This window comes from Hermetia illucens, chromosome 1, assembly GCF_905115235.1.
Source record: "Hermetia illucens chromosome 1, iHerIll2.2.curated.20191125, whole genome shotgun sequence".
In the NCBI taxonomy this organism is placed as follows: Eukaryota; Metazoa; Arthropoda; class Insecta; order Diptera; family Stratiomyidae; genus Hermetia; species Hermetia illucens.
Window position 1 is genome coordinate 15,063,839 of NC_051849.1, and position 27,445 is coordinate 15,091,283.

At 42.0% G+C, this 27,445-nt stretch overlaps 1 protein-coding gene across 7 annotated transcripts; it reads right to left on the reverse strand.

The window, feature by feature from the left end:
* Positions 1-446: 446 nt before the first annotated feature.
* On the reverse strand, positions 447-26,276 carry LOC119650014 (mitochondrial Rho GTPase). Of its 7 annotated transcripts, none has more exons than XM_038052511.1 (7): positions 26,226-26,276; positions 25,435-25,677; positions 25,164-25,372; positions 24,958-25,110; positions 16,262-17,463; positions 15,342-15,404; positions 1,320-1,455 (listed from the first exon to the last, which is right to left on the reverse strand). In XM_038052511.1, exons 2-7 carry the CDS (start codon positions 25,628-25,630, stop codon positions 1,320-1,322), a joined length of 1,959 nt encoding a protein of 652 aa, XP_037908439.1. In that variant the 5' UTR covers positions 25,631-25,677; positions 26,226-26,276. The 7 variants fall into 7 exon arrangements, with proteins under 7 accessions (XP_037908447.1, XP_037908439.1, XP_037908416.1 ...); XM_038052488.1 differs by having other exon boundaries at positions 25,435-26,156; positions 26,226-26,265; XM_038052503.1 differs by lacking the exon at positions 26,226-26,276 and adding an exon at positions 25,800-26,219.
* Between the last annotated feature and the right edge of the window lie 1,169 nt (positions 26,277-27,445).

Sequence of the window (27,445 nt, forward strand, 5' to 3'; positions counted from 1 at the left end):
GGGATGGTCGTTCGTAATCTATTGTTTCCGCATTTGCTTAAAGTTTGAGGTCTTCAGAATATCTGGTGAAAATGCAAGGTAATATGTTGATAAATAAGCCAGTTACAGCCGAGAAAGTGAAAAATGTTTTACGTGGGTTTTATTCATTCCCAAATTTTCTGTCATAGGATCTTTTTCGGTTACATAATTTTTGTTTATAGGCAAAGAAATAGCTAATTTTTGGCCTGAAAAAGACTACTTATGCTCAAACGTCCGCCATTATGTTATAAATCGAGATTTTCAAAATTAACTATGATAAGTACTAGATTATGGTAAGTAATTTCATATTTTTTTTTTTTTCAAATGGTTTTTGAGGAAACGCCAGTGGGTGCTGTGCAGCGCTTCTTTAACCTGATTGATAGGCTTTTATCCTGCTTCCAGAGAAGTGAAAATAAAAAGATACAAAATACTGAAAATCCTTAAAATTCTCGTTTATTGCACTGAATATTTACATCTCTTATTTTATATTCATACGACTTAATTTTAAGTATAAGAATAATATATTTTGATAAATATATATCTGCACAAAACATATTCATGAATTTCTGGTTGCTAAGAACAAAATATAAGCTTCAATAGGGATTCCAGCATCCCAATCATGTTCAAAATAAAATCTTCAACTCAACACAAACTAGAACCTCAATATTGCAAGAATAATATTCAATTGTTATAAAGAACCATACAATAATCGATTTTGTACGCGTCTATCAAAAATAATCAAAATGTTCCGAATACGATCACCATATGTAAAATGGAATTAGAAGTGATTAAGCGATAAGAATCATGATTACTTCTACTGATTTAAGTATGCACAAGACTTACGATTTTCTCTTGTAATTTGGCTTAATTTGGTGTCCGTTACTTTGTTCCAAAACTTTTTCTCTTCGCAACAAGAAAAAATTGAACAAAATCTTTAGTTTTTTCAATGCCAAAATTCCGCACTTCAAGAAATATTTACACATTTATGAAATCAGATAAAATCTCAACCGAATAATACAAATTGTAATTAGAATAGTTTCTTAGGAGTTAAAAATATCAATAATGATTAAGTATTTGCTTTGTGTGTGTGTGTGTATGGAAGTATTACTCATGGTATAGAAAAATTACTTGATATTCTCTCATATTTTGTACGAAAAATACGTACATAGTTACTGTTTCCGAGTGTCCTTTCGGTTTCTACAACCACTTCAAGCTTGTGTCGTCGAGTTTAAACCTAGATAATATTGAGGAATCAACAACTGCTTCTTTGACCACTTGTCCGTCTTTGGATCTGATAGTTATTATCGTGTATGCGATGATGAATGCTGAAAGGCTCGCAGGACGAAGAATCCAATTAGCGTGGCCGCTGCTACTCCGATCCCGGCTTTCCACCAAATCATTGGGTCTTCAGTCAGGAGCCCAAATTGGCGTAGATGACTATTTGGAATAATTGTAAGTGAAGAATGCAAAAATAGGAAATTTATTATGATGGAAAAAATAAGTTATTTATTTGTTGCAATTTATGTTAGGTACATACAGTATGGAAATTGGTTTATTTGGTTACAGAATATTTACATTTTCGACAAGCGGAAAGCAATTTACAACAACAAACGAGGGTATCATGCTAAATACAATGTTAGGTAAGCGTTTCTAACACTACATTTATTTGATGGCTTAATGGAAGTTTCAAATTATAGATTGAAGAACAATTGATTCGAGATACAAACACACGAAAGTGTATCATTTATTTAGGGGAATTCACAGAATAAAATGACTCCAACATCGTAAGCCTCAGTCGCATTAGATGCGAAGATATAAATGGCGGAATATGTTATTGGGGTTATGATCTCATTACATTGCAAAGCTTGCATGAGATATCCTTTTTATATATTACAACATCAAGCATAAAGAATGTTGAACTATAAATTTGAAACCTGTAACGGACCTCATTGAACAGACTGAAAAATACAAGATCGATACATTCGCAATCCAGAAAGTGTCTAGTGACTTTGCGACGGCAGTGGAAATTCATTCGCCTTTTTCAGGATTAATTTGCTCAAGTAATGTAATTACCTTAAAATTCGCCGCATATTGCACACATTATTGAGTGCATTCGGTCTAATTGATCGTGACAGAGGAGAATGATCTGCCGCATGCGCCAACGCTACTGCGTATGTTGCTGGCAACATGAACTCTAGAAGTTCAAGGCCAGGTTTAGCAGGACCGTCTGATCGAGAGGCGGCTGATGGGCGAAAAAGAACGAAGGAACAAGGAGAACGAAGTTTTTGACAGCGGTGTCATATCGAACGGAAGGAGAATTTATCGAAAGACATTGTAGTTCGTCAGATTTTCCGCAGTTCATTGTTTCGTTCAGTTTTCTCTGAATTGTGTGATGTGATAGCCAGAAAACTTGCAAAGTTAGCCACCAAGCGTGATGAAAGTACCAACGTTTTGTCTGGGTTGAATGCAAAATTTGGAATCGCAAAAAGGCCACTTACAGTGTTGAGTTCTTTCCTGTGTTAGTTTCCCTTGAACGGTCGATTGTTGGGAGTGCGGAAAAGAAAATTCGTAGGTGATCCCCAGAGAGTTCACTTATCAGGGAGAATTAAGGCCTGGTGTCAAAGTGTTTGGTGTTTCGCGCGACAAGGAGTCGTGAGGATATATACGAGAAAAGAGCAGGATTATTTCAAGAACTTTTATAGCAGCATTAAGTAAGTAGTTGAATTGAGTTCTACCGTGATTGTTCAGTGTTTCGCTGAGACGGCGACTCGATGGGGAAGTCTAAGTCCAGGTGAGAGCCCAATTTGGATTCTATTCAATCAATCTAACGCCGCATCGGACTAACCCGTGGCTCAAGTGCACTTTGTTAAAAAAAAAATATATTTTGAAAATAATCCCAAATAAGTAAGTAAATACGGCAGTAATAAGAGACATAGATAAAGTGCCGGAATTCGCGAGCTGCGTATAGACAAACACATAAATCATGAAGCACAAAAATCATGGAGAAAAAGTGAATTAACTTTAAAATTTTCTAAAGACTACATGATTCTTTTTTCTTTTATTATCTGGAGAACAAAGTTGTAGCGTTCCTTTTATCGTTGGCATGAATGAAACTCTATCCATGACCTTACAAATTTTCACACCAATCAACGTTTCAAGTGAAAATAGCATTTTTCAATGCTTGCTGAGGGAGGAGAATGATACAGGTCCTTCCGTCCAACAACGTCAGAAGCGTACTCGACATTCCGTCCAACAATGCCAGAAGTGTACTAAATATTTTCAATGCTAAGGTAGAAAAAAGTTGGAAAGCTGTGGAATAACTGAGAGCTACATTCCCTGCGACATAATTAACGGTAAAGGCAAGCATAATAAATTTTATCATCTGACTAACATATTTCCCTCATCGGAAAATCCACAAGATGTCTGGGGGATTTAACGTGAGTACCTGCCGCTTAGACATAATCCCACGATCTACTTCAGATACGGATTGATTTGGGGACAACAATCAGCGCTGCAGTAACTAGCACCGTGGTACTGGTGTATACTAAGTGCAAGCTCAGCATTGAATACCAGTGGATGCAAGGCCTATCTAACACCTGCAACAGCTGCAACCAAGGGGTACCGCGGCCGAGTTGTAGAGCATAACTCCACGCTTGAACCCCCAAGGGATATGGGTACAACCAAAATTATCAAGAATCTCCCACAAGGGAGCCTACCGTAAATAACCGTGCCTGTAGCACATCCATGGACTCTCCCGGAGCATATGATCTCAGAGGGCCATCCCGGTTTCTATGATACCAGATAACCTCTGCCAGTGTTTTTAACGGGGTAGAAATTTGTGAACTAGCAATCGGCAAATTTCGAAACTTTCATTCCGTAGCGACCGACTGGTCGAAATTTTCGGCTAAATTGGTTTTTGAAATGTGCGTCCACTTCTCAACAACGATACCGAAGGCCTCTAGACTGTCCGCTTTCTCCAACTTCAACAAGAATTCCAATATTACATGCTAGAGATTCTGGAGTTTAGTGAAGTCAGATAATGGGACTCTGTACAGCATTCCTCTCTTTTTTACAACACTGTACTTTTGTACACCAAAAAACCTAAAAGAAGTTAGCATGAATCCGGGGTCACACTAATGCTTATGAAAAATGTAAGATGCGACTTCAGACTACTGAGATACGGGGTTGTAGTTCAGAATGAAGACCATTTTAAAAGTAGAGTGCTATGCATCAGCAGAGACTTCCGGCACAGAGGAAAAGAACGTTTCCTATGAACAACTCAAGACAATCCACGAGCGGCTTCCTAAAGGTGACGTTACGACCATGAAAGATGGTCTAAATGACAAGGTACGGGTTTTGTCAAATACCTTGCTCCACCATGTAATGGAAAAAGGACATTGGTAACCGCAGCAACGACACCTATGGACTGACTAAAAACAGTTCGGTAAACTGACCCATTCGTTTTCAGTTAAAGCAATTTCATAAATTGTACGTTGGTTGTCGTAGTTTAGCGATATTTTATATGAAATTTCAGGAAGATCAATGGAAATGCAGACGTACTTTTGGTGATACTTATTCTCTACAGTTTTCGATGTCAGCTGAAGACAACGCAAGTCTCTACTGAATGCCAAAATGCATATGAGGCGAATGTACCCCCACTCAAAATTGTGTCAAAGTGGTTTAGTCCAGACCGGACGCTTTTCCTTGGAGGATGAACCTTCTGAAGATGGGCCAAAATCTTCGACTGATAAAAGAAATACGGCCCTACTGAAAGCTAAAATAGATGAAGAAAAATGAAGAAAATCATCTCGATGGGTGCTACGCTTAAATACAGTTACTGTAGCATTTCCGACAAACTCGATACCCCCCAACCAAGCAGTAACCCATGATTTAGAGCTCAGGTGCAATTTCTGGTTGGTTTTCCAAAAAATAAAAGAAATTTGAGAGTAGGAGGCTTGAATTCTAATGAGGAATTTGTAAATGCAATCTGCGTAATCTGGGTGAAGTGTTGCTCGCCCTGTCGCTCTTTATAGTTCCAAGTTTTGGCCGACTATATAGGGCAATGAATTGTACCTTGCAGTAATGGAGACGAAGATGTTGCTTTGGACTAGTGGTGTAATACGCCTTGATCATATCCGAAATTAGGAAAAATTGAGAGAGAGACAACTTTGATGATATGTAATTCGCGCTAAGGAGAATTCACGGAAACGACCAACAGGCCGGCCGAAACAACGGTGGCTTGATACGTTGGATGGGGATTGGAAAGCTTCCCGATTGCATCCAGATTAAGCAAATGGTAGAGCAAAATGACGCAACCGATCAAGAGGAGTCGACCTCGCTTGTGCACGAGACGAAGTCTACAGAAAAGAAGATCAGAAAGCGGCCACTTGGATAGATCACACATTAATAAAAAGACATCTCCCCTATGACTATGCCATACAATGGGATCAATCACCCCAAAACGGCGCAGATGAAACAACACAACGGGAACATAGTAACGAATAGTTTGATGATGAATGTCACTGCACGATTATATAGAAAAAATAAGCATATGGTATAAGCAATACCAGAAACCACACATGAGAGCACAACGTGAAAAGTATGTACAATTAAGGGGGTCATCCCGTGTGTCGGGTTGGAGAAATCGATTTTTTTTTTGCATGAATTGTATCTATATATAGTGGAGAATATGTGGGCAAAGGGATTTTCCAATATTCCGAATCGTTCAGAAATTACAGTGTTAAACAGGTAAGGAGTTTGCAGCCGCGGCTAGAGTACTCCATGAGAAAGAGCATCGAATCTTTTTTTTACCTGAGCCTTATAAATTTGAACACAGGTATAAATATAAAAAGATGGAAAACCAATCAACTGTCTAAACTTATTTGTTGTTGTTGTTTGTCTAAACTTATTTGTTGTTTGGAATAAAAAGGATAATGCAGTCTAGAGTGAGCACTGAAAGGCGTTCAAGTTATACTCAGCTATATTTTGTTGTAAGTATTGTGCTGTTTGTGTGTTCAGTGATTTTTTTAAATGGATCATTCGAAGGGAGATCGCTTTAACGTTCAACGTCATGCGCGCACTAAAAAACGAGTATTTCATGGGAATCGATAGTTATCAGAGAAGAAAAAGGACTTCGCATCAACATCAGCAAAGAAACTTTTAGCGAGCATTAACATGGATGTTCCAATTGCGACAAGTTTTGTATATTGTATATTGGATTTTGCTGGAGTTTTCTCTGGTAATTCTGCAAATTTCTGCAAATAATAAAATATACGTAGTAGTAAATAAGTCGGGAAACCGGAAGCTGGACGCTTCAGGTACGAAAGGTTTTGTGTATTTCTTAGTACGTAGCACGTAATATATGCATATATTATGTGGGAATATCCACTTTCGGATGATATTGACATTTATAGTCTTGAATTTGCGAAGAAGCGACAACTTTGACGTATTATAACTTTGTTAGTAATAGTGCGATTTCCACCAAACTCGGTAAGATCATGCTCTATGTTATACCCTATATTGTTTCGTGGTCCTAGCATGAATTTAAGGGGAGTTCTGCAGCGAATTACTAAAAATTATAGTAATATACTATCATTAACTTTATTTATGCAGATATCAGTGTGGAAGGTATTTCGGAGCCCAGGCACCATATAGTGGCAGCCTCTTGATTTTTTTCAGATTTTTCGGTTGGGTAGTTCCTGAGAATGGCCCCGTAAAGGAATGGTCACTTTCAACCACCCGCCCTCCCCACCTTTCCAACAAATAAAAAAAACTAAGACCAGCTTCGAAAAGTACTGACCGAGACCTTTAATTTGGTACCCCACATGACTATATTTGATGAAAAAAAAATTTACACCCCCCTTTTGCATGTATGGGGACCCCCCTTAAATTCATTGTAAAAGGATGTAATTCACTGTATGCGTGAGCGTTCACAGTTCCCAGCTTTCCACCAAATTTGGTGTCAATCGCTGCAACCGTCTCCGAGAAAAATGCGTGTGACGGACAGACAGACAGACAGACAGACAGACGGACAGACAGACAGTAAACCGATTTTAATAAGGTTTTGTGTTTACATAAAACCTTAAAAAGGAATGCGTAGGACATGTCGAGAAAAGAATGGGAACGCGGTTTAGAAATGCAAAGAAGAATCACAAAGGCATTGGTGGAAAAGGGGCTGGAAAACTTACTGATAAGGACCTCACTACATTTTCTGGGCCGGCTATTCGTCGACACGCAAATTCGATAGCAGGAATGAAGCAAGAAATTTGGGAAACTTTCTTCCATAAATGTTCTACAGACAAAAATCCTCAGCATCAAAATTGTCCAGCAGGCGAGGACAGTTGGTGCAAATGGCGCAAAGCGGAAGCTAAAGGAGAACTGGATAGTTTTCACCACGAGAAGGCACCTTTGACTGAAGAAGTTCAAACAGTCATCAAACCAATCTACGAAGATTTGTCATGAGATGACCTCTTGAACAGATGTTTAGGAGTAGAGACCCAGAATAACAATGAGTCGTTAAATGCATTGATCTGGACTTTCGCTCCTAAACATCTTCATTCTGGGGCCAAGGTCGTAGAAATAGCCACCTTTCTGGCTGTAATTATTTTCAATGAAGGATTCAATGGCATTCTCAAAATCCTAGTGACAATGTGATTTCAAGTTGGTCACATATGTCAGGTTTATGCCGACCGCCGTAATGAAGCGCGAATTTGGCGGTCCGAACGACGATCGACTGACCTCGCTAAAAGAGCCACAATTGACACCAGAGAGCAACAATCGGCCTTACAAGCCTTCAAAAAAGTTGAAGAAACGGAGGGTGCTCTTTATGGACCAGGTATAGCAGATTGATGGTGAGCTAAAATTTTACTGTTGATAATCACATTTAAATTTTCAAATGCGTTTTTCTCGAAACTGCATCTTGAAAATCGGCTGCCACCATAGCTCAAAATCTATCCAACCAAATTCTTTGAAATTTCCATGGCTTCTTTAGTACGAGCTGAAAAATTTATCACATATACTAGAGATATCAATAAACATATGGTGAAAAAATCACGCTTCTATCTTTATCCAGTCCTCCAAAATAATTTTTCAAAAAAAGGCAAAAAAAACGGCCTTCACACGGGATGACCCCCTTAATAGATTCCATTTACAAGGCCTGCATGCTCAATTTAATACCTGGTTACAACCTATTCATGACCTGGATAACAGTAGGGTTTCAATCTAAAACTATAAAACTATAGATCAAAAACCGATAAGCCTACAACTACAGGGAAATACTGAATACCAAAATACGATCCTCATACTTCAAAGTAGAAGAAATTGTAGTAAGCGCCCGGTGTAGATGGAATAACTTCGGAACTTTAGAAAACAAGAAAAAAGCTTTATGAGATCATAAACACTATATAGATTGAAGAATCTGCGCTGGAAAAATGGCGCAATCGCGATGTGTACTATTCACAAAAACGGCGAAAACTCTGCTGAAAATTACAGAAACATAACCGAAGGATATCGATCTCCCATAACATATAATAGGAATTGCAGGTCCACATTTGAGCCTTTGTCTGACGACAAGCTCCCGGCAAGCAAGAAGTTGCCAGTGGCATGATTCGATAATTCCTTTAAAGAAAATATTATGATCACTAACAAGCCCTAGTATTTTGAACAAGACTCTGACCTCTTCCCTTTATTATGGATAGTCATGAACAATAGAGTACTGATACTGCGGCTTCCTAAGGACGCCTATCGAATAACACCCAAAGAAAACAGCATGCATCTGAGCAGAGATGATCCCCATCGATTTTTTATCAACACCCACGGTTTTACGATTCAACGTTTGCAAGTGGTATCGAACACCGCCCGGTAGCAGTTAGCATGAACTAATCCATTGTGGAATGCCAAAGCAGATGGGATGAATTATAAAAAAAGTCACTGAACATGCAGAATTATTTCAGATGTTTCGAGGTTGCTTCAACGGAGCCACGGGAAGGTTTTCCGCGAATGGACAAAGTTTCTGAGTGGACACGGAGCCAACCGAGCTTACCTCCATCCACCCACCATACTGCCCGAAATGTTTAAAGTGACAGAGGCCGGGAAATTGCGATATTTCAAATGTCGGTATGTTTTCAATGCAACCATCCACAGGAAACTCAGGCGGTGGGGTTAAAAAAATAGGAAGAAACAACACGGGTCCACACCATGTTACTTATGTTAAATACTAATTTCACCCCGGCGTATGGAAGATAGAAGGTGTTGGTGGCTGAGTACCACATAATTATATGAATGGTTACTTTAGAGGCATCCCATCCCCGAACATCTAAGAAAGCAACAGGCTGGAAACCGACTTTAATTGGGCTCTGTTTTACGCAATCATTGCACACCCATAATTTCATATGCCACAATTCAGAAAGTCATCATGGATTTGATCAAATGATACACTAACACAGTTAATAAGGAGTCAAATTTGACTAGACATGCATTCAATGTAAGAAAACAAATAAGATCTAATAAAGAACCCTTCATATGGCACTCTACTAATATGAGCCAACAAAAACAATTTGTTAGTAATATAAAAAAGATAAATAAATCGAAGAAGCATACAATGAAACACGAACATCATTTTCCCCAAAACATTAAAAGTATAATTAATAAATTTCCAGTTGAACACTGACGAAAACATAGATGACAGTGAAATATTTGACTGAAAGTGTTATAAATCGCTCAAAAAAGAACAGACAAACATTAACGTGATTCAAAGGTAAAATTTGAGATTTTGGATAACAGTCAATTGGGGGTCTAATCTATCCAATTTAGGAAAAATAATCGGTACCAAACTAAACGTATTCAGTTGCGAATAATTCAATCCCAGAACGTTTGGTTTCAACAAACTCCGATGTAGTTTATAGTACATAACGGCAAGCCACCTGAAATACGAGGACTGTATGATAAGTGCCTGACTTAGGTCTACTACCCAACCTTCGGCAAAAAAATACTATCTAGCTGACAAATCACTGCGTTATTTTGTTTAAAACGGTAGAGAATATTGAATATCGAGCAATGATAAATTATTGGATTTTGAAAAAGAAAAGCAAGCCCCGAAAGGTTCGAAAATTAAGATATTCGGACAATAGTTGCTGTCGGTAAATTTAGGATTTCAGCGAAATTTCGCTAGGAAATTATGTGCCCCGTGCTTTTATCGGTGCCGAGTTCAGGCACCTGCTGAAAATGGGCCAAAACTTGCCCTTGGTCGAGCCTACTTCACCTAGTTTCGAAAAAAGATGGCGCCTGGTGGCCCTGTGCCGATTAGTCCAACCTGATCGGTGACGCATTTAGGACATTCTTGCGGAGCTAGCCTGTAAATGAATCTTTAACAAAATAGATCTGTTGAGGACTTCCTACCAGATCCCGATTGATGAGAGCAACATACCCAAAACAGTTTGTACGAGTTTCGCCGCCCAGTCCCTCCAGCGATTTATCAACGAGACATAAAGATTTTTGCGTCTCGCACACCGATGACATTTGGTTTTATCGGAAAGTCCGGAGCATGATGAGCAGCATTTACGCATGCTGTTTGAAAGGCTTAACAGCCGTGATTTCGTGATTGATGCCTGGAAATTCATTTTGGTGTTCAGAGAGTGGAGTTCCTCAGTTATACTGTTAACCGGCAACGGTTTTTCGACGCCCAGGCCAGTCATCTGTGAGAGCATGCAGAGGCGAGTTTTCATCGTTTTTGATAATCATTCTCAATCATGCTACCCTTCCAGCAAATTTGTTGTTAACGTTTCGGTAGCAAAAAAGGTTCAAAATTTGCAGGTTGCTAACCCACAAATTTCTATCCCTTTTAGTTGACTCTTAGAATAAGCAGGAAGGGTATATAAGTATATTCTTAAGCATCAACTCACAGGGCATTCTTGTTATTGCTGACGTTCTCATGCTGCCCTGTCGGGAGGACGAGGAAGAATTCAATGGACGATGACATCTTTCCTCAAACACCTCGACTACGTTTTAACATGTGTTTGCTCTCCCACCGGGTCATGGACCTTGCCCAAATGACTCTAGAGTTGGAAATAGAGGCAATTAGAGTTGAACTGAAGATAAATACCAACAAAACCAAGATTCTTAGTCTGACGGGTTATCGCACTCTCCCTATCTGCATTAATGGGCAAAGCATCGAAGACGTCGATCAATTTGTATCTATAGGAAGCGTGGTTTCTACGGACGGTGGCACCGAACTTAATGTTGCCTGACGCATTAACAGCGCTAGACTCGCTTCCGCTACCCTGTCTAAAATCTGGAAATGCAGTTATCTTAACACCAAGATCAAGTTAAGACTGTTCTGTGCTAGTGTTCATTCTATGTTACTATATGGGAGTAGCACATGAACTCCACTGTTACTCAAAAGCTCCAAGCTTTCGTCAACGCCTGTCTGCGTGGTATCATCGAAGTACGCTGGCCTGACACTATCTCAAACGAAGAACTTGGTCGGCGCACAGGCTTGGCACTTGTACGTGGTGTGACCGGAAGACGGAAGTGGCAGTGGACAGACCACACATTAAGGAGGGGCGACAATTACATTGCGGGCTATGTCATGCAGTTTAACATTCTCCCAAGATGGCCGACGAGTGGGTCGCCCCGAGGGCACTAAGCGCAGAACAGTAGAGGACGAGTGCGAACGTCTCGGGAAGTTCTGGGGAAACTGAAGGGCATTTCAGGTCATCGTGAGCGATGGCGCGTAGATGTGGTGGACGCACTATACCTCAGCAAGAAGGGAAGGGCAACCATATATATATATTCCAAATTTGGAGAGATTTTTATGGTCAAGGATGCGTAGTGACCTCCGACAGTGGCCACACTAGGGTGTGCAGTGCCAACTTTTGAAAGTTACTAAAAACGGCATCTAACCGTTTCCGGGTCCGACAAAAGATTTCTACAGGTTCATATTGATATCGTCGAGCCAGAGTCACTGGTTGAAGTATTCTATTCAACTGTCACTGATCGGCGGGAGTTACTTATCGCCTTTTTCAACTCGCTGTGGAGCCTAATCGGCGCTCGGACCATGGCGTCCAACGAAGCGATCAAACGGTGGCACTGGTCGCTGAGAGCGTTTCAAGTGTGTCATTAAGACAAACAAACTGGGCCTAGCTGCTACCTATCATATTGATTGGCCTACAAAACAGTATTAAGGACGACCTGGGTACATCGTCTGGCGAGTTAGCGTTCGGAACTTCTCTTCGGTTGTCCGGTGAGTGGTTCGACGATATTAGCCGTTGCGAGCTCCTTAATAGCCCAATTATCCATCGCAGCCATATACCGGTCAACATCGTGTTGTTAAAAGACTGGCAACCGCAGTCACGACAGTTGACGGTACCTGTTTTTACCCATCACCGTCTAGTAGAAGGTTATGTGGTAATTTGTTCCCACCATGGTGCCGCCGTTTAACCTCCAGCTCACCATTGAGTTGTGATTGCCATCAAGCAAGGAGATAAAAATGGAACAGATCTCGGCCTAACCGCTTTCCCAGACTAGAGGTGGGTTGTTCCAGTTGAATACATGCTTATAGTGTAATAAAGAGTTTTTTGAATTCTACAGTCTGTGTATGTGATTTATCCTAATCAGAATTTCAGCATCGGACGTCATAAAATCCCCTACGAGATGGGGATGGGAGAGACAGAGGGCTTTAGAGATTTCCAAGAATTTGATTCGTCTGTTTACTGCTTAAATCGAACCAAGAGCCCAGGCCAGTTTAAACGTCCGAGAAAAAGTGTCCTTCTGGGTTTCGATTCCAAAGTTTTGGGTGTTTGGATCCCTAAGGAACACATTTTGTACGATGGGTAATTTTTAAAAGAGTGTCTAAAGCCCGAAAGACCAATATGAGGATTTTTGTTCGGAACAGATGGTAGATATCATCGAGATAGACGATGACTCGAACGGCAGGAAACAATAGAATCGAGGAGCACGTGTTGACGAAAGGCATCCCTGACTTCATACTAAACAACGAGGGACCACTAATATTCAAGATTACCAAGTTGGTGAGACACTAGATTCGACAGAAGTTTCGAAGGATAATGGGCACCTTAAAGATGCTTTAGGCGAGCATGAATATTTCCTGAGCTTTCATTTAAATTCAGGTCGAATTCAAGATACGTAGGAAGATCAACAAAGGTCCTCTGGCGATCGTTGATCTTAACGCACGTTTTGACGGTGTAGTGACCGCGGCTTCGCGACGGAAGCAAAATCTCATTCGCCTCTTTCTGAATTAATTTGCTCAAATAATGCATTTTATAATGTGCAATTACCCTAATGTTCGCCGCAGATTGCACATTATTGAATGCATTCGGGCGAATTAATCTTGACACAGGCGAATGATTTGCCGCATTCGCAGGCGCATGCATGGGGGGAGGAAGGTGAGAGGCCGAAGGCCGGAGAGTCGGGTTTGAACTTTTGGCTGGTGTATTGGGATGAGAGTTTTTTTGGCGGGAGATTGTGGAGAGAGTTAGAGCAGTGAATTGAACGGTTGTGAGTGACTTTTCTTGTCCCCAAAAGAGATATCTTTCAAGATTTCAATTGAAGAATTATTGAAAAAAGAATCGAATTCGTGACGAGGAAGTGGTTTGGTGAAAAAATTAAAAGGAGGTTTTAAAAGGACGTGAACGGCACGAACCCTTTGTCGTCTCTGGAAACCTCCGGGACTGCTTCGAAAACTAGCCGTGTCGTGGTTTAAATTAATATTAACAGTAGAAAATTATAATATACGTGGAAATAAATTGTTACAACAGAAAACAGCGGAAGAAAAGCGAAGAGGCGGATCCAGTTGATATGAAATTTTTGAGGAGACTTGCCCGCAACAACACATTCATCTAGTGGATTCGGTAGAGTTGTGTGAAAATCCCCGCGCGCAGCATATGCAGAAGCCACCGGACTCAAAAAGATTTTCTTTTTATTTGAAAAAAAAAAACAAAAAAAAAACAAATGAACTAATCAATTGTAAATTTTGTGTTAGAATTCATATTGTAATGTTATGAACTTTCTTTTTACCACAGAATCATCCACCACGCCGAGCTCGGAGTGACGGCCTGTGTAAGTTTTTCAAATTTCCTGTTGGTTTGGAGTTAATTTTTTTCTTTTTCCTTTCTTTAATTTGATTTAATTTTTTATTATATATTTATATATTTGTTTTTTTTTTTTGAATGAGTAATACAATATGAGTCGTGAATAATTCTTGTGTAATTTGAGGACTTCCTCCCTCTATTTCCTCCTTGCTCCCGCAGAACCTGTGAAGGGACATCCTCAAAAAAGACAAAGTGGCCTGAGGATGTGAAGGAAGGGTGGGAGCCTCAGGGGCCGCGCCTCATTCAAGATCTGAAGCGGAAGAGGCAATAATAATCGGGACTGTGATCCGTCGTGGATCTTCCCCTCCTTGATCGCGGCACTCGGGTCCGGAGACTTAGGGCTCCACGCGGTCGAGTCGTTTTTTTTTTAATTTTGCAATTTTAGTTCGCGTTCTAGTTGTTTTTCGATAGGCCGTCGCGAATTCCCTAATATTGTCTATTTTGGAATCCGGTGCGGACGCACGCATCGGAATAGACACGTTGATTTTGTAGTAATGAAGCGTGAGGGATCAAAGCGCGCAAAGGACCCCCCCCTCCCCATTTCCGGGGCTGGCAAGCACAGAGGCGTGCAAGAACGTATCGAGCGAGCACTTTGATGGAGCTTCAATCTTTGTGGGCGGACCTTCACGGTCAACTTAGCCAATTTTTTTAGGTTTCTTGGATAGCTCTGCCCTCTACGTCGTTGTCGGCTACTTAGAATGATCGCTCTGATCATTCTACCCACATAAATTCATTACAAAGGTTAAAATAATCTTATTTTTCATAGGTAAATATGTAAAAAACGTTGGGCTAAGTGTATCGAGTTGTCAGGGGATTACATTGATTTTACATAAAAAAACTGTCTAAGCCAGGTACTTGTCATACAATTCTCGCAACATATAATCCACGTTCAACTCGAACTAAACAGGCTAAATACATGTGACAGATTTTCAACACATATTCATACATAAACCAAATCACATCAATCTATTCCGACAAAAAATTGCCTCTACAAAAAAAAATCTACAGAGAATTTCGACATGCTAACTAAATTTCACGTTTCCTTCCAAAACGCACATGCAAAAAAATAACGCTTTGCCATAAACTTTTATCACTTTCAGTCAACAGTTTCATTTATCTTTAGATGGTGACGATATTTTTATGTGTATGTGGAAAGGAGAAAAAAAAACAAACTGATTTTTATTTAGTTACATTGTCAGAATATAAAATCACACTTACGCTGTTTCCCACAGCTGTACCAACCTGTGCTTATAGAAAAGTATCCAAGCGGCTTGGAACCGCCTACAAATAACAGAAATAACGATTGATTGATGGTTAATTGTGTATATAACACCCGTGGGCGATGAGTTGTGTCAATATAAGAGGGGAAAGAATTATATTAGAAAATAGAAAAGCGGGAAAAAAGGAGGAAAATATGAAGAAAATTGTAATGTTGGGACGTGTTTTGATTTTTTAAATTATAATTTGGCGTAAAATAAAAGATAAATCGATGACAAACTACAATGAGAAGAGACTAGGACACGTTTCTTTTACAAAATTCAACCCCGACGTTTGACCCATTTGTATCGTGTAAAGACACCGCTTATCATTATCATTTCAATAAATTAATTCACTGACAATATAAAAGGCATAGAAATTATCTTTCAAATAGAATCTTGCAATAGAGAATTAGTTTCTGTTCAAAAGCTCTGTTATTTGATTTATTGCGAGGAAGTAAAAAAAGTTGACTTATCACAACATGTGAGCAAGATATAAATGGGTCAAATCTGGAAATCCATAAAACAACAAAGCTGATTATGATTTTTCATTCCGACTGAATATTGCTATTAACAAAATTTAGATTTGTTCATCGTTTCCAAAATTGATTAAAATAACATTCTTGTGGTGACCGAAATCTTCCGAATTTTAGATCTAAAGGCATTCAACTTGCTTTCGAACTATTTTAATTATGAGAAAACGAAATCAATTTGTTGCTCTACAATTACATTTCCATAGTCCCCACCTAGCCCGTGAATATTCTACTACCGAACAGCCTAACACCCGTTTAGTGTCCCCTCCAATGAATGCTCAAAATCGATAATAAACAAAAAAGAAAAATCAAAATCGATTAAAAACAGAAAATAAAAGAAAATACTTACGGAAATGCGGCCATAGTAGCTAACTTCGTATACAATTCTTTTTTATTATTCTTCAAGCTGAACATATGCGGAGGGAGTAGTTTATACTTTGAACAAAACTCGGCCGGTTGCAGAAGATAGTCCTGTCTCAGCTCCTCCAAATCGCCTTTTGTTCCGACCACCATTACTGGAATTTTGCTTTCCGCGTAGTACTTAATATAAATTCTCGCAATATACTCAAAGGACCTTGGATTCGATGTATCGTAAACAAGACAAGCAACATCACAATTTACTTCTTGCGGCTGTAATGGATCCAGGACCTGTTTCATATCAATATCACGTAAAATCAAATGTTTTTCCTGGCCATAAACTTGTACTGTATTAACACAGTAAATAATATTTGTGCGAAATTCTTTTCCGATTAAATTTCTCATATCCTCTACCAGAAATCCACGACACAATGCTGTTTTTCCAACACCCTTCTGCCCTATTACATGGCACATATAAACCGATCGGCTGCTCTGTCGTTTGGCTAAATCAATTCTTCGTTCGCGTGTTACATGGATAGCAGCCAATTGTGTTTCATTTTCGTGAACATTAAATCCTAAATAGGCCAAATATTCAAGCGTTTTTGGAAGATCAATCAGAGTCATAAGTGTCCAGCGACACAACCAGCCATGAAGTGTAACCCAGCCATTGTCATTAATTGGACAAGACTTCCGAATATCGGTTGAATAAGACCAAGGCGCAGCTGGACATACACTGAAAAGCATTTTGTGCTCATCTGGCGAAAGTGCTCCATCTCCATCTTTATCATATCGCTCAAACAACGCTATTAAAAACTGCTGACCTCGGTGCGACAGCTCCGTACTACTACCTGGTGGTATTTTTATTGGGGGCTGTAAATATTCTTTGCACATTTCCAAGTTTTCATTGTATCCGAAACGTCGAAGTACAGCCCATGTTGTTTCGTTTCGTCCGCGCTGCACGAACAGACAATGCAAAAATAGGAATCCTTTTAGCGTTACTGCATCGTTGATAATTCCATCTGGAATATTTTTCAGTATGACAGCTTTTACTTCGTCGAGTATTTGTGGCTGAAGGGGTGTGTTGAAACAGCGTCGTTGAAACAAGTTCAGTTCGTAGTCATTGAGTAAGTTATCACCGTCTATGTCACAGATTTTAAAAATGCGCACTAATGCTTTCTTACAGGCCGGCGTAAGCTGGAAAAATTGAAAATAAAAAAAAACTTGGATTACTAACTAGTATTTTGCAATGAAAAATGATTGAAATTTGTTGAAGCTTTTCCATGCCTATACCCCATTGCTGAAGGCAGAAGATAAGGAGAGATATATATTTCTTGGAGCCCTGACGAGCATTGAATCATCCACCATTGCTCTGTCGAATCTTTTTTGGATTTCCCCTTGGCCTTGAGATTTATCTCCTTCACCTTAATTTAAGAATCTTAAATGAGGTCTGCTAATCGCGTCGATTGAATCCCACTTTTCCCATAACTTTTTCGTGATCAGTTTACTTGTGTTCTGCCTTTAATCGTTAGTTTCAGGAAATAATCTTTGTGGAATTACAGTTGCGGAATTTGAGCATGATGATCGCCACAAAGCAATCTCATTGCTGCGCACATGTTGAACGACGACCGAGTTGGTATGCGGTTATCAACGGCTTCATTTGACACCAGAGGAAGGAATATTACTATTGTCCACAAAGCATTTTATTGAAAAAAGGCCACAGATGCAATAAACTGCGCATATAAAAAATCTTAAATCGTTCCAAGCTACTGTAAAGATGATGGAAAAGCAGATCTCTTTGTAATCAAAATCTGTTGAAAGATTTTGAGAACGAATGAGCGAAGAGAGGATAACGAATGCTAAAAGGTACTGGAAGCCAAGGAAACAATTCAACTGAGCAAGATTGTGAACTTCTTCTGAAATGATTTCTAACACGGGAAAAGACAGACCCCGATATCCTTCCACTTAATAGCGGACTGCAGTGTTTTTTATTTAACGATTATACTTTTTTGGAGTAGGGTAGGCGAATGCATTTACGCACAAAGTGTCGGACTTTCACAACGGTACGCTGTCGGACTACCACCTAAACCCCTCCTCATCGGTAAAGAGCTAGCCTGGAACCGTGTGTCATATTTCTTCAGGCTAGCTTCCAAACTCTCCCGTCTTGCAAAGCCTTAAAATGAGGGAATTTCTTTCACCAACAGGAGAGGAGAGGAGAGAGGAAACTTTTAGTTCAAGGAACCCTCTGCCATCCGGCCCTTTCACCGATGGAACTATATCGTCTTTGCAACGAGAAGAATCCGAATGTAATGCGCAACACGACTCCACCTGTCAGCGCTCCTTAGCATCTTCTCGACAATATTGTCTGCAGTGAGATCCCCTTCCACAAGAAAACAGGAGATAGACGTTGTCCACAACTCCCTTGCAAAACATATAATCAGGAGAGTATGCCTTTCAAATCTTATGCAAATAAGACGGAAAACCTCCATGTCCACTTAGAAGCTGGGTAAGGAAATAGTCAACATCACCATGTTTTCGATTTAGCCACGCTATTCAATTGCTAATGAGCCGCGCAATCCACCTGCCTATAGTTTAATTTTGCCAAGAGAGTTGCCACTCATCTACCATAGTGTACGTTGCTGTTTTTTACGAGAAACCGCCTCCCTTGACTCTTCTCTCTTGTGTTTGTATATGGCTTTAGGCTCCTTAGCAAGAAAGGCGATCACCATCACGGCAAGGTTGAAACCATGAGCAGGTCCCGCCGCATCAATATGTCAAGTCTGCTGTTCGAATCTGTTGACTAGCAACCTGCAAGTTTTGAAACTTTACTGCTACCAAAACGACATCAACGCCTCGGATAGGGACCGAGTTTACGGCAACAATCTTTAGCTATCCAAAACGGACTATGACTGGTTTTTAGAATGTGTACACGCTCCTCGATAACAGCAGCGAGGGTCCCCAGAATGCACTCTTTCTCCAACTTGAGCGGGAATTCCAGCCATATAAACTGGACATTCTAGTCCAAAGCGAAGCAAAATGGTGTTACACTGGAGAGTACTCCTCTTCCTCTTACGGCAATCTGTTTTTGTAGTCTGGAAAGCTAAGTGGTAGCAGACACGAATCCGGTGTCGGGTTGCTTCTGACGGCTACCGCAAGGCATGCTGGAAGTCGTCTTCTGACAGATTTCTAATAGCAAGATTTCGATCCAGGTTAAGGAGAATCACAATTATACAATGCTAAGCACCAACGGGTCGAATCCACTAAACTCACATTCCACGGGCATTCCGACCCTAAATTGGTGACTCCGTGACTGCTGGTTGGATCGTGATCGCATCCTAAGGATTGATTCAAATTCCACGTTAATTTCAGTACAAGAGTTTATCTGTGAAGGATCTTGCTTCTGTACAATTGCAGCGTAAGAACCGTCAGCAAAAAGTGGAAGGGAAACATCGATAGAATGAAATTTTTATTTCCTCGTATCAATTCTTCTTGTCAGAGGATGATAGCCGTCATTTTACTGTTGCAAAGACCACGGATTGCTCAGTAACAGTGTGGTGTGGGCACGTTTGCACGTGAACTATGCTCCTGTCGCAGCAATCGAATCTAATCGAAACCACAACAAATCAAGGATTTCCATTATCCGCTATGAACTCTCGACGATCGTGTGAACTGTTTCTTTTGTCAACCAAAATAGAACTTTGGAGAAAAGGCTGAAATTCGGTTCCCTCACTGGGTGCACCGAAGACGAAAAGAATCCGACGAAGATTCACGCCACCGCTTACGTCAGCCTCTCCACATCACTAAACGACAATGTGAATTCGCCACTTCCCTCGATTCGCAACCAAGCTCACTAAAAGTCGCAATATACTCAGCGCGTCCGCAAATTGAACGCGGTTCGCCTTCCAGTGGCAATCTTGCTCCGCCGCGGGCTAAACAGCACGGCAACGATCGGAATTAGGTCGTAACCAACGATGCTACGTCGGAAGATCTTCTGAACTATCCATTGGATCAGCTGGTACCTGTAGAAATCAGCTCGACAGTTTCCGTAACAACATCAGCGCCTCCGACACCTACTGGATTCACCTTTGGTCAACAAAGTCCAGTCACTGGCGAAATCGTCTCGGTTGCAACTTTCACGTCAACCCGCACAACAGCAACTACTAGGCGACGACCAGTATAAATTATCATTTTACTTATTCTGTAGTCCGGATAGCTCAGTGGTTAGAGCACTAGGCTGTCATACGGAAGGTCGCGGTTCAAATCTCACTGGTGGCAGTGGAATTTGTATCGTGATTTGACGTCGGATACCAGTCGACTCAGCTGTGAATGAGTACCTGAGTCAAATCAGGGTAATAATCTCGGGCGAGCGCAGTGCTGACCACATTGCCTCCTAGTGTACTGTTACGGTCTTGAATGAAGTGCTCTAACACACTTCAAGGCCCTGATCCAATATGGATTGTTGCGCCAACGATTATTATTATTACTTATTCTGATTTGATGATTCTATTGATAGACAAAGGGTAGCTTCCTCCAAACTACAATTTTTAGTTTTCAATGGGAATATATATTTCGGGAGCAACTTACGCCCCCCCCCCCCCTTCATCAGTACAAGTACCTTTTAAGCTAGACTACAAACAGCAGCCAAAAATTTAATCTCTTAGAAATGATTGTATTGTGTAATGAAATTGTAAAAGTTAAGTAAATCAAAAATAAAAGTGTATAATCGCCGCAAGAGGCGGGCGAGGCTTTTGGAAAGAGAAAGGTTCCACTTAGTTCGTTCTCTGTGTGGCTACGGTGGTTTTCTTGCGTCAGGGAGCGTGATTTCGCTCCTTTCCTTCCTTTTTTTTCCGCTTCGGTCGTCTGATTCCGCTTCAGTGTTTCGCCTTCGCTTTACTCACTAGCACTCCCTCCTGTAGGAGCGGTCACAATCATGGGGCTCCCCTTTTGGCGGCGCAATCCGGTTCCGACGAACGCCACGCGTTTTAATCACGCCCTTGTCGGTCTCGATGAAGAGACCATCGGGCTAGCCACGGATGTGTTGGAGGATGGTTCCTACGATCAGCTAAAGGAGCAGCTCATACACCAGTTGTCAGTGAGTGAGGAAGCGAAGCTGAATCACTTACTGAACGAACGAGCTGACGGAGTCGACCGTGCTTACAGTCAGTTGCTTCGAGAAATGAGCCAGCTGGGTGGGGGTAAGGTCGGCTTAGAGCTTTCGAAAACGCTCCCGGAAAGTACCCGCGCTATCTTTGCCTGCGGCGACTCGGAGTCACTAGAGGTGCTATCTGCCTCGGCCAACAAAGTCCACAAGATGTATGCACGCCCCGTGGTCGCGGAAGTCTCTAGAGAAACACGTTGGGAGGTAGAAAGTCTGAAAACAATGGCAACGATCCCTCAAACAGGGTATTTGTAGACCTTCCAATAGCTGTTGGTCATCTCTATTCGATATGGTACCTAAGCCAAACGGCCTTGCGGAGATTACCGATACCCTATTTCAGTCATCCATGACTTTGCGCATCCATTGACAAACTGCTGTATTTTCACGATCTTGGATCTGGCTAAGGCGTACGTCCGAATCGCTGTTACTTCCGAAGACATACCGAAAACGGCTATCTGCACAACTTTCGGGCTTTTCGAGTTCACCAGGATGACATTTAGTTTGTACAACGCTTCGCAGACATTTCAGAAATTCACCAACTCTGTTCTACGGAACTTGAACTTCTGCTTCGTTTACATGTCGCCTTTTCTTCCGAATCTGAGTATTTGAACCATCTCGAGTGCATTTTTCCTTGAGGCCAGCCTCGTTTTAAACGTTGATAAATGTAAATTCCTACAGCAGTTGAAATTTCTCGGTCCCATGATCACCTCTGACGCAATTCAACCAGATCCAGAGAAGATTAAAGCAACCAAAAACTTTTCCCTGCCAATCACGGTGAAAGATTTGGCCTCTCATCACCCAGCGATCCTCAACGCTCCCTTGTCTAGGCCCAAAACGAAAGACTCCCACGAGGTTGCATGATCTACTGAGGCCGCGCAGGCGTTTGAAACTGCCAAACAACAGCTTGTTGATGTTACACTATTGGTTTTTCCTCGGTCAGACGCCCCCCTAGCCGTGTTTGTCGACGCCTCAGACATAGCGATACGCGCCGTTCATCACCAACCGGTGAAACAAACCTGTCAACCGTTGAGCTTCTCTTTTTTCGAAACAACTCAACCCAGCTCAATGTAACTAAGCGCCTGCAACCGTAAGCTACTCGCCGCGTACCTCTCCATTCAATACCTCCGCTTCTCCCTTGAGGGCGGGTTCACTGTATTAACGGACCACAAGCCCCTTACTTTCACGCCTAAATCAAAGTCTGACGAAGCATCTCCGCGCGAACTTCATCAACTGAGCTTCATCAGCCAGTTTACTTCCCACATCCAACACGTGTCTGAAAAAGACAACGTCGTTGCAGAAGCTTTATAACGAATCTCGGAGGTTAAAGTACCCGACTCGGTCGACTCAGAGCCTTAGGGTAACCTCCAAATGCAAGTGCAAGGAGTTTCCTATCTTCGACTTAAACTCCGATTTTCGCAAGGAATTATTCCGCGCAGTACACGATCTTGCGTACCAAGGTTAGTCACCGGAAAATACTTCTGGCCGTCCATGCACAAAGACGTAAACTCTTAGGCCAGACAGGGCATCGCGTGTTAGAAGTGTAAGATCAACAAGCACGTAAAAAATCAAGCAGAGTTTATTCTCTCATCATTGGCACAGATGCAAGTGGTGCCTCACAATCATCGACGCGGTGTCTGAGGCAATACCGTGCGCCGAGGACAATTGTCGGGAATGGATCCCACGCTTTGGAGTTTCAGCCGTCATTACTGTATATGGGACGCAGTTCGAGTCTACCCTGTTCTCGGAGTTAGGCAATCTCCTGGGTTTCAAACGTCACAGGAACAATGCATACCATCCGCAGCCCACTGGAATGCTGGAACGTTGACACCGGCTGCGTTAATGACTCGCGACGTTCCGTCGTGGTCCCATTTTTTGCTTTTCGTCCTCCTCGGCCTTCGCAAAGCCCATCGAGAGGAGTTTACGGCCAGCCTCGCGGAGGTGGTGTACGGGGAGAATCTGCGACTTCCACGATCAATAGCAGAGTTAAGGGACGCCAACGTGCTGTATCTGCTCAGGGACGCGATTTCGAAACTGCGGCCGACTCCACCTTCCCGACATATGACATTGGAGGTGACACCCCCAGGGACCTCGAGACATGCTCGCAGGTCTTCAATAGGGTGGACGCCTCTCGGAGGCCGCTGAACCCCCCATATGAGGGCCCCTTTAAGGTCCTGAAACGACGGAAGCACTCTTTCAAATTCGACGTTCGTGGCGGGCCCAAATGAGTCTTCTTGTCGAGGCTGAAGGCCTTCGCCTAACCGTCCGGTAACCCCATTGGCAGATCACGTCCGGGTCCCTCCGTTGAATCCGCACGGTTTCAACTGGGGGCGCAGTGATATGGCAGCACATCGGAAACAAGAACCACCGAGTGCATTGTCCCGACACAGCTGGCACGAGGACCACTTCCACTTCCTTCTGGTTCCGACCGCCGGCGAGTGCGGACGTATTCTCCTTATTTCTATTCAGTTTGTCGAGTGTTTCTAATATCAAGAATTTTCAGGAATATTTCTTAGAACTATTAAATGTTAATGAAGCCAGATATAAAGCTATAACACTTATGGGGCGCCCATGCTTTCGAGAAATTTTCGCACAAACTTTTTATTCTTTTTAATTATAATACGCTTCGATGTTAGTTACACTTTAAGGTAATGTAGACCAAGTCAATGAAATTTAAAGAGTCGTCGACACAGCTAGCGTCATCAAGGACCGAATCACCATTTGTCAAATAGTAGATGTGGAAGAAACTTTCTTCTATTCAAACAACGGCTGCAAATACTAGAGTATATCAATGGAAGTATCGCTTTTCGAAACAAACACCTAAGCAAGGACAGCGATCTTCACTCAGCCATTTGTTTCGAATTCAAACCTTTTGTTAAAATTCATCAACGTAAGGCCATTATTTAGATGTTTTATGGACGAGAATGGTCAACTCCAAATAAGATCCCCATTTGCAGAATAAATGTTGCCTTGTGAAGTTGAAATCAAAGTAACGCGAAAAAGTTACCACCTCGCGATAGTGCCGCAAACCCCGTTACAAATTCCTAAGAAAAATTTCTGCTAAACTTTCTTTTCACACAAACTTGATAGCATTTGAATACAAAAAACACAAAAGCCGGTCAATGATCATCCAAACCGGTCCGGAACGTGCAGAAAGTCATGTGAACAACGTAAACAAACAAAGATGACAGCAATTTGCATCTCAACATCAATTTTAATGCTGCTGTTCGTGCAAACAAAGGTGGGAGTTTCGAGAGAGCATTCGCTGCAAGATTTCACCAAGTTACAATTCAATTTCAATGTCCACACGTTCTGCTAACTCGCATTGCTAATTATTACGCCATTCCCCAAAATTAAAAACTTCCGAAAATCCGCTCATTCAACCCTTATCACCCGCGCAATCATCATAATTGCGAAAATATCATGTTCAATGTACACATTCATTATCGTCCCAGGCGATAACGTCTCTCGAAACCTCATGTTCTGCCGACGATAAACGTCCGCAGATCAGCTGAGCACACTCAGCGGCTACTTACGTCTTGCTCTTCCATTATGTAAAGCGGTGACGTCGGATGCAGAACGGCCTTCTGAGCATAGTAAAACATCTCTGAAATGTTATGCAAAGTTTTTGCCGAGCACTCGACGCAGCTCTCCACCTCGGGGAAGTCCTCCATGATTGACAAAACATTCTGCAAAGGAACACGTTAACATGCAAATTTCGCGGCAATCATAGATCATTTACATCGATCGTTGAGTATTCCACCAAATCCACTTTGTTGCCGACCAGAACGACCGGTTTCCTTTGATCTGCACTGCAGCAGCCGCGAATCAATGGAAGCCAATGTGATGTGATGCGATCGAGCGTCTCGTCATCGTCCACAGCGTACACCACGCATACGACGTGAGCTTTTTGGATCTCCTCGGACAAGGTCTCGTCTGTTTGCTCCAACGCTAAGATGAAGGCAAATAAACCCCATCAGCGCAATGTTAATCGAATTAATGCTAGGTTTTACCTGAGTAGTCCACAATGTTGGTGGGAACCTGTTCCGGCGTCACATTCGCTGGGATCGTAATCTCCTCCGCCTTCGAGGGCACGTCCTCCGGGAACTCCTCACTCACCAACGACAGGATCAGCGACGTTTTCCCGACTCCCTGATCACCGACCAGCAGTATTCGGACATTCCGTCGAGTCGGGTTCCAGGTAACCATGGTTAGTGCACGTCCACACGATGCTGGTCACCGCAAACGAAATGTATCTGAAACGAAGGTTGCAAAGTTCCCCCGGTCACTACCTTATCCGCTAGATATGGACAAGACGTATACAACTCTCAGCCTGCACACAAAACACTTTTCGCACACGACCAGACACACACTGCACCTTGGGACCGATAACAATTTAATTAGCGCTTTCTTCTCGCAACAATCACACAAACGATTCTTCCCAGAGGACCGCGGAACGCTCGATAACGCCTCAAGCATCCAAGCTCCCCGGCAGCTAGCCAAAGTAGCAATAAAAATTCACTGCGGGGGTTGTTTGCAATCGTCGCAGGAGACTTGCATCTGACATTTAGGGCAAAGACATTTCTGTAGTTTGACGATTCGATTTGGCATTCGAATATAACCTAAACACGGCCAGACGTCAGCTATGTTTTTGCAAAATTCCCGGCTGGGCGTTCGCGATTTCCACGGGGAGAATAACATAAAATTTAAAGAGGAATATTTCAGAATTAAGTGTCTATGTCACCGGGCGATAATGTCGAATTTATAAATGATGAAGGGATCACGAAAATATTTCAGAACTCACAGGCAAAATTACATAAAGTGCGTCTTGTTACGTCACAACCGTGGACAGCTGACAGATTGACATTTCTACTCAGTACGTGGATACGTTCGGTTTTTATGGGGCGTTGTTTTATTCAGGTTGGGTAATTTTTACCCAATGTGTTAATGTGACGTCATTTAAGGTCGTTGGAATGCAACATTCAAAAGGACATGAACGTGCATTAAATACTAGTGGTTTCCATAGTTTAACCAATTCTTCTCAAACAAATTTCGATAAATTCAATATATATTAACCCTGGTGGCGGTTAGTGTTCCAAACATTTTTAGAAGTCGTTTCGTATATTAGTGAAGAATTGATAGTTTCGCTAAACAAATAATGCTCCGGAAAGGTATATAAAAGATAATTGAATAGCACAATATTAAGCAAAACAGCCAGTGTGGCTGAGATGCGGGCGACGCTGGACGCTCAGAGTGCGGGTGCCAGATCACGAGCTCACTCGCGGTCTGCCACCCGAAAAGGGCGATCAGGTCGCGGGTCGTCAGGACAGTCCACGGACCGAGGGATTTGCTGGTACCACCGCAGATTCGGCGACAAAGCCACCAAGTGTACAATCCCTTGTAAATTCACGCCTGCCGCAAAAAACTAGGTCCGCGGGGGGTCCTGGCGACGGCCACCTAGAACGCAGCGCCACGTCGCCTAACAATTTACGACCCTCTCAGCAGGCGCAACTACCTCATCGATACTGGTGCGAAGGTTTCGGTTCTTCCCGTACCTCGGCAACATCAACTTTTTCCACAACCGCTCAAACTGGCGGCAGCAAATTCCTCTCGCATAAACACATACGGGTATAGGCAAGTGGACATGAGTCTTGGCTTGCGTAGGACGTTTTCGTGGCGTTTCATCCTGGCGGATGTCAGCTTCCCCATACTTCCTATGTCACTATGGATTCCTGGTAGACTTGCAACACAAGTCTCTTATAGATTCCACGACCAACCTTAATTCGTCGGGTCAAATGGTATCTCACCCAGGCAATAATCTTTCCGTTCTTTTAGAAGACATTACCGACTCTCGTGTTAGGGCACTTCTCCAAAAGTTCAGTCAGATTACTACCGAGTGTAGTCTCTCCAAACCAGTCAAGCACAATGTGCAGCACCACATTATCACTACTGGTTCCCCGATCTTCTCGAAGGTGCGTCCTCTACCATCCCAGAAACTGGCTATTGCACGGAAAGAGTTTGAAC